This window comes from Tupaia chinensis, unplaced genomic scaffold (genome assembly GCF_000334495.1).
Source record: "Tupaia chinensis unplaced genomic scaffold, TupChi_1.0 Scaffold139491_1, whole genome shotgun sequence".
NCBI lineage: Eukaryota > Metazoa > Chordata > Mammalia > Scandentia > Tupaiidae > Tupaia > Tupaia belangeri.
The window spans coordinates 933,593-940,973 of NW_006199376.1; the positions used below are offsets into that span (position 1 = coordinate 933,593).

General features: G+C 53.6%; 1 protein-coding gene and 1 non-coding gene across 7 annotated transcripts in view; both read right to left on the reverse strand.

The window, feature by feature from the left end:
- The window catches only part of APBB1 (amyloid beta precursor protein binding family B member 1), a 29,744-nt gene that overhangs the window by 9,000 nt on the left and 13,363 nt on the right, over positions 1–7,381 (reverse strand). For 2 of the 6 annotated variants that reach the window (XM_014593042.2, XM_014593041.2), the window contains exons 3-12: positions 5,223–5,398; positions 5,085–5,141; positions 4,916–5,001; positions 4,744–4,807; positions 4,192–4,341; positions 3,722–3,849; positions 3,616–3,621; positions 3,219–3,333; positions 2,985–3,069; positions 2,628–2,711 (exon numbers count right to left, since the gene is read on the reverse strand). In XM_014593042.2, coding sequence (XP_014448528.1) covers positions 2,628–2,711; positions 2,985–3,069; positions 3,219–3,333; positions 3,616–3,621; positions 3,722–3,849; positions 4,192–4,341; positions 4,744–4,807; positions 4,916–5,001; positions 5,085–5,141; positions 5,223–5,398 — 951 coding nt within the window. Of the gene's footprint in view, positions 1–2,627; positions 2,712–2,984; positions 3,070–3,218; positions 3,334–3,615; positions 3,622–3,721; positions 3,850–4,191; positions 4,342–4,743; positions 4,808–4,915; positions 5,002–5,084; positions 5,142–5,222; positions 5,399–6,399; positions 6,508–7,019; positions 7,098–7,381 lie in introns of those variants that run through there. The other 4 variants (XM_014593044.2, XM_006161982.3, XM_006161983.3 and 1 more) reach the window with 4 other exon arrangements.
- LOC114004666 (small nucleolar RNA SNORD44) lies at positions 1,220–1,280 on the reverse strand. The gene has a single exon (XR_003546765.1). It is a non-coding gene; the product is annotated as a small nucleolar RNA SNORD44 (small nucleolar RNA).

The following is a 7,381-nucleotide window of genomic DNA, read 5'->3' on the forward strand; positions in this document are numbered from 1 at the left end:
AGCTCAACCCCTACATCTTCTAAGAAGGATTCTTTCTTCCAGTATTAATTAATTTATTTATTGTCAGAAGGTGCAACACTTGCCCAACAGAGAAAGAGAGGGAGATAGGGAGAGCATAAAGCACCCTCCTCCCCCACCGGGCATGGTCATGCCTCAATCTCTTCCTCTCCATTTCTTCCTCCTTTCCTGATTTTAGGCACAAATGCACACATACCCAGAGTGTTTCTCAAGCTACCAGGTCTGGGACTCAAACCCTGTGATTAGCCACATGGGCCCTGGCTGCTTCAAACACCAGGCCACAGAATGGATTCCCTCTTTGAATTTAAGGTTTTTGTCATTAAAGCCACCATGGTTTGAATGGAAGAGCAGAGACTTGAAGATGACCAGGATTTGAGTCTTAAGTCTACCATTTCCTGGCCATGAAATCTGAGGCTGGGCTCATTCATCCATTTGTTCATTTGTTTGCTTATTAATTCACCAGACATTTGAGTTCTTCTGAGTGTCTTTTGACATGACACTTAGTGACTCACTGGAGTAGTTTCTGCTTCCTTGTATCTTCCTCTTGCTCTCTCTTACTGTCCTTGGCAGAGTTATCATCTTCTACTCATCCATTAGATGTTGCAGGGCCTTAAGACTAGATGCACCCTCATTTCCCTTCTTACCCACTTTCCAGGGTCAATCTATCCCCACCCAAAGCTTTGACGATTTCTATAACCCAACGATGCCCAAACTTCTTTCTCTAGTCCAGACCACCCTCTCAGTTTCAGACCTGTGAATTCAGCTTCCAACTTAACTTACCCACTTAGTTTCCCCAAAAGCGCATTCAATTAAACATGTTAAAATTGAATTCACAATCTCCACACCAAAACTGGTCTCTTCCAGCATCTGCTACTTTTATAGAAGGGTACCCCTATCCAATCAAATCCAAAAGCCATGAACTCAAAAGGCATCCAGGCACTCTCTTCCTCAGCTTCCACTCAATCAGTCACCATGGCCTGTTGATTTTAACTATCTTAGCATCTCTTGAGCCCATATACTCTCCTTCAGCTCCATTGCTGTACAAGATACTATCATTATTGGCCACAGCTATTGCAAGATACTTCTAAATGAGCTCTCCACATCTACCTCTACCGGCCTCACCTCCTTCTCAACGGTGTGGCCAGAGTGAGTTCAATAAATTTCAAATTTGATTATGTCAAAGACCTTTTTTTCTTTTTTAAATCAGTTAGAGGTGATTAAGACCTTCTTGCTTAGTCAGAAGTTGCTTATCACCATCCTGAAGACTTCTGATAGCTCCTTGTACTCTTAGGATTAAGACCAAGTCACTAACATAGCTTGGAAGGTCCCTCACAATCTGACTGCTGCCCAGCACAGCCTTCTTATGCATCACTGGCCCTCTCTAAGTGCCTTCCAAGTACCAAAGTACCTCCCACTAAGGGCCCTTGCACACACTTTCACTCCTTGTGAAACGGTCTCTTCCTGCCCTACCTCTACTTCCATCCCCCTTCACCATGTCAGTGTCTATTCACATTTTTAAAAATCAGTTCAAATGTCATTTTTATAGGGAAGTCCTTTCTGATGTCCTAGACAAGATGAAATTTCTCTATTACATCTTAGTAGTTTCTTCTTCTAAATTTTCCAGAGGGTTTGTACACTTCCTCGGACAAGAGAGAGGGAGAAAGAATCCTCCATGTGGGGTGTGGTCATGCCACTATCCCTTCTTCTCCATCCTGTCAGGATGTTGGGCATGCATGTGTACATACGTGGCATGTTTTTCAAGTTGCAAGGGCTGGGACTTGAACCTTTGGCCAGGTGGGATTTGGCTCCCCTAAACACTAGGCTATGGGGTCAGCCCCCATCTTGTTGTTTTCTTTCAGTGAATGACTCAGTTTATAATTATACATGTGTTTGTGTGATTAATCTCTGTTTGTATTTCTACTGTAATCTCCTGTAACCTCCCTGAAAGTGGGACTGTAGCTACTATTCTCCCAGGGCCTAGTACTGGGCCTGGCACATAGTAGGCTTCAAGGGCGTTTATTAAGTGAATGAACAAAGAAATAACAGGTTATATGAAAGCACTAGAAGTACAAGGGTGAACCAGCTAGTCTCTGCTCTCAATTCCTTATCTTTAAAGGGCTATTATCATAATCCCAATCTCATAGGATTACCGAGAATCACTGTCGTAACATAAGGAAGTATTTTACAATAAAGCATGTGACAAACTCATTGCTTCCTTCTCTAGATGCTCACAGCCCATAGCTAGCACTGTGACACTGCCCCCAGCTCCAGCTGCCTGCTGCCCGCTGTTTCCTGTCATTCTTCACCTGCCTCCCAACCTGACCAAAGCTTCTCCATGGGTGCAGAAGTGGGGTTTCCCCTTCATGTCCAGTCAGCATCAGTCATGCTGCTGGTACTCACTGAAAACTTTCTGCAGCTCCAGACAGGGCACAGAGTGTAGCTGGGACAGAGGTAAAGGGAGGGAGATGCAGTTTGAAGGGCAGGGAGACACCAAGCACGAGGAAGATCGGTAGAAGCTTTGAAAAGTGGAAGGTTGGGGGGCGGTGGGGAGTAGGAACAGAGCTTTGGCATCAAGGTGGCAATCCCTGGGAAAAGGAGAACACACATACCCACAGGTTTAGCAACAGGCACATTCCCCAAGTAATAGACTTGGAACTTCTGTACCAACTCATTCTTGGGCGCCGGAAATTCCACTGTGGGAAAGAAGACAAGGGTCAGTTGTGGTGGCAGCTCTTGCTGCCCCCTCCCATTCCCACCACCAGTGCATAAGCTAGACACTAGCCTGGCCAGGGTCGTACTTCTACCCCCAACCCTTTACCCTAAGTCCTTCCACTTAATTGGTCCAAAGTATTCCTTTTCCATATGTTCATTTTTTGATCATTTCTGTCCAGGAGCTCACGCCTCCTTTTGGGTCACCCCACCTTTGCCAACAAAGCTGAGCCCTGGTAGGGTTGTGTGACACTGACCTTGGAAAGGGACATCCACGAGTTTAGAGTGGTCCAGGGAGAGTCCATTTACCAAGCAGCGGGCATTGCGCCGTTCGGCCATGATCTGAGGAAGATAGGAATGGAAGGGAGGGAAGGGAGGAGAGGGTCTATTAGAGCTTTATTGCCAAGGAGCCGCCCACCCCACTCAGCGACCCCACCCACACCCTGTAGAGCAAAGGTGGCAGCTAGTCCAGGGAGCAGAGGGGGCCGTGCCTTAGAGCAGATCTCATGCAGGCTGGTGGCGATGTTCTTGGCGGGTGCCTCACAGCGGAACACGTGGCACTTGAGCATCTGGGTCAGCTTATCGCGAGCTACGTAGGCAAAGTCCCTGTTGGGGGAGGGGCATCTCAGTGTCTCTGGGAGCCATCCAGTGCCCAGCCTTCTGTTTCCACCCACCCACATCCTCCCTGCCCATCGCAGCTCCTCCAGGGTTTCTGCCTCAGAGGACGGTCCCCAGGTGCTGCCTTCTGGAGGGAGGGCAGATGGGTAAGCATGCTGAGGGGTGGGGGATGGTCAAGCACAGCGGGGGGCGGAGGGGAATAAGGAACTCAGGTGCTTGGGCATCTGGTCCAGGTGTGGGGGGTGCTGTCAAGGCAGACAGGCATAGTACCTCTCTCTGGGTCCGGCAGCACGAGAGAGGCAAAGAACAGAGTTAGGGAGGAGGGCGCAGACTCCTGGATGAGCCCCTGCCCTGGAATCCCAGGCCCTGCTCCCACCTTCCACTGTCCCGCCCGACGCCCCACACGCGGATGCTGACGATGGGCTGGGTGTGCAGCAGTGCCTGGCTCTGGGGCTCCACCAGTTTGAGCGTCTCGTCCTCCAGCTGAAGTAGCAGGTCCTTCCCCTGCAGCAGGAGTAGGCGCTCAGTGGCACCCCCGCTGGGAGGGAGGCTGGTCTCAGCCACCCCACCTCCAGCTTAGGGTTCATGAGACAACCCACCCTGTGGGTCTCCCTCTAATAGGGCTCACACATCCTCACTCTCCTGATTTCTTTTATCATTCCCATCTGCTAGGCAATCAGTCCCCAACATCCTAGCCTGGGGTCACTCGCCCATCCCATAGCGCTGTCATCTGGGGTGGACGGCACTCCCTCCCCAGGTCCCCCCTTGGGCGGGTCAGATCACCTATCTCTTGCGATTCCCTTCGGACTCTCATGATACCACCACCATGCTGGCTCAGGCCCTCACCTCCCCCCAGCCCCCAGACATGGGGTCGTGCAGGTTGTTTTTGTGGTAAGAGAGCTGGCGGATGCAATTGTTGACTGCCACACTGCTGCGTCCAGGGGCCAGCTCCTCCTCGGTCATCTCCACCCAGCCTAGGGAGCGCACGGCGAAACACTGCCAGACACAGAAGGGGGCGAGAGGCAGAGAGTTCAGGCTAACACTTGAGAAGCCTCCGGCACAGGACACAGAGGAGTTCCTGACTCAGAAGGCCACAGGTGGGAGGGATTAAGACTGAGAAGCTCCCCAGACAGGACAGGTTAGGGAGAGGAGATCTCAGGAAACCCTTGCTAGCCCAGGACAGATTCTGAGCCACGCCTGGAAGGGCCCCCACCAGGCTGCTGGGTGGTCGACTTGGAAAGTACAGTACCTCTAGCTCAGACACAGACTCATGCTGACACTGGAAGAAGAATTCCTAACTCAGGGCTGGGGAGCAACACTGAGAATAGAGACACCCCAGAGCACAACACGAGGGGATGCCCTGCGCACAGAGGGGAGGGGTGTGGGGCTTGAACAGACCTTGATCCCTGGGTTGGCATTCTGTGTAGGAAGCTTCTCCTCCTCCTGGGGCAATGGCTCTGGGCTGGAGGCAGATGGTAACACTTGGCACAGGGCCCATCCATGGAGCTGTCCTAAGGTCCCTTCTCATCAGATCCATCCCACTGCCAGCCCACTGCACCTGGTGACTCACCTGAGGCTCTGAGCTGGGAAGGGCAATGTCCCCTCCTCGGGGTCCTTCAGCCCCAACTCCATCGGGGCCTCTTCGCTAGGTTCATCCTTGGGAAGAGGATCAAGGAATCAGGACCAAGATGATGCCCCTTCTCCAGTTACCCCCAGGGGAAAGAAGGTGCCTCACCCACCTTCCAAAACTCTCCATCCTCAAAGCCTTCACCATGGGCAAAGCCTGTCCAGGTGAGCTGGGAAGACAGCAGCAACAGTGAGGGGATGGCTCAGCCTATTTCAGCAGCACAAACACCCTCACCACCCTCGAGCCTCACCTGCGACTCCTCTTGGGGGCTGCTCCCCTGAGACGGGGAGGCTCGGCCTGGGGGCTCCCATTGGGTGGTCCCTGTCGGGATGTGCCAATAGTAGGTCCCTGAGGTGTCCTGGACCCTCATCCATCCAGCCGGCAGGTCGGAATCCGTCTCGAAGGCGTTGGGGTTCCAGAAGGAATCTGACAGGTGGGAGGCTTGGTGAGGGTCAGTCCCTCCAGCAATCAGATGGGGATGGGGATGTTTATGCCCAATCACCCCAAGACCGTGGTTGATAAGAAGGGATGGGGCAAGGGCTACCGCACACATGATTCCTGCTTCATCCTGGAGCCTACAGTCTGGAGTTACCACAGGGGACCCACAGGGAACATGGCTCAGGACTCCTCCTGGGCTCCACATGGAGGGAAGGATGGAGGCAGGAAGGGAACTAGCACAACCCCAAGGAAGGGAACTAACATGACCTCAGCTAGTCTCCTGTCATATGTATCCATATCTTAGGGCACGGCAAGGTACACACACTTGCCAGCTCCTACACACACACACATGTGCACACAGACAAGCTCTACCACACAGCTATGCAGCCACAAACACCAGGGTAAGCAACACAGAAAACTGCAGCACAGATGGCAGTTATTACATACAGCTGCACACATGTGCACAGGGCAAACACCAGCCACACAGAGGACTTCAAAAAGTTTACAGAAAATGGAATTACACTGCAAGTTTAGTTTGGTGCAAAAAATTAAAATCCATCATAGCTTTTGTGCAGTACACATTTTCCATGAACTCTCTGAAGACCCCTTGTACACTCATGTGAACACCCTAGACGGCAGCATGCATACATATAACTGTATATACCAGCCTTGCCTCGCGGTGTGCAGATGTCACCCCACGGTGACCCCATCTATGTGGGTACCACATAGATGGATGGATACACACTCAGACACACAGTGTAAGTCACCCTGCCACATGCACACAGACACTACAAAAGCACACCCCGACCCTTGCCACCCAGAGATGCAGGCAAACAGGTCATGCTCATGCACACCTATCACACATATGACACACACCCCCTCTGCCGGCAGACACACCGTTCTGTCCCTGGAACCCGGGTCATGCGTCCTCTACCTCTGCCTGCCCAGCCAGCCCCACCCCGGCCCATGCCCACCCCAGCTGCCCTCACCTGGGCTGCTGTCCTGCAGGATAATGGCCAGGAAAAAGTCCTGGGAGAACATGGCGCTCATCCCCGGCCCCTCCTGCCTCCACCCTCCTGCTTGCAGCCCCTTCGGCCCAGCCAGCTGGGCTCACAGCCTGGTGCTGGCTGCAGAGAAAAGCTCATCCCGCCCCCTTCTCACCAGGGCAGAGCTGCTGCCAGGCAAGAGCCTCCCCCGCCTAAAGCTCATCAGGGAGGGGCCAGGACCACCTTTTGAGGGGACCTCGTTGGGGTGGGGATGGGAGGAAGAAGGGGATTCATGAGACCCCAGCTGTTCCTGCTCACGCCTCGTCCCAACTCCCCTCCCCAAACCTGAATCTCCATCGACCTCCGGTGGTCACCTCAGTGCCACAGCCAAGCTCAGCCTTAGGGACACCACGAGGCTCAGCCACTGGAGAATACCCCAGCCACCTGAGGCCCTGCAGAGCTCATCACTCCCAGCAGAAGCAGGGTGTGGCTTCCGGGTCCCCAGGGATCCTTCCCCTGCCCAGAATCTGCCCAGCAGTTTGAACCCAAAGGTGGGCCTTGAGGGTCTGGGTCCCAGCTAGCTGAAGGCTGGGCTTGGGGTTTCCCAGCACCACCCCCCTCACCTGCCAGGGCCCAGCCAGGCTGCAGCGTCTCCTCGGCAACCGCAGCACCAGGACTGGCTGGGAGCGCCAGCCTGCTGACGTGCCTCCCGTTACCAGGGAAACCAGGAATCCTGACTGGTCCAACAGGCAGCACTGAGGGACAGTCAATCCCAAGACCCAGGCTGCTGGGCAACCAGGCCCAGCAGGGGCTGGGAGTGGGCGGGGTCACACTGAGGCAGCTGCACACCTGACGTGAGAGTCATTCAGGCAGAGAGCCTCACCACCTTCGGCTGCCAAATAAGCTGCATGCAGACACCCAATGAGGAGGGGCCCTTCTGCCCTCTACCTTCCAGGCAGCCACAGCAGCCTCTCCTCCCCCCCCC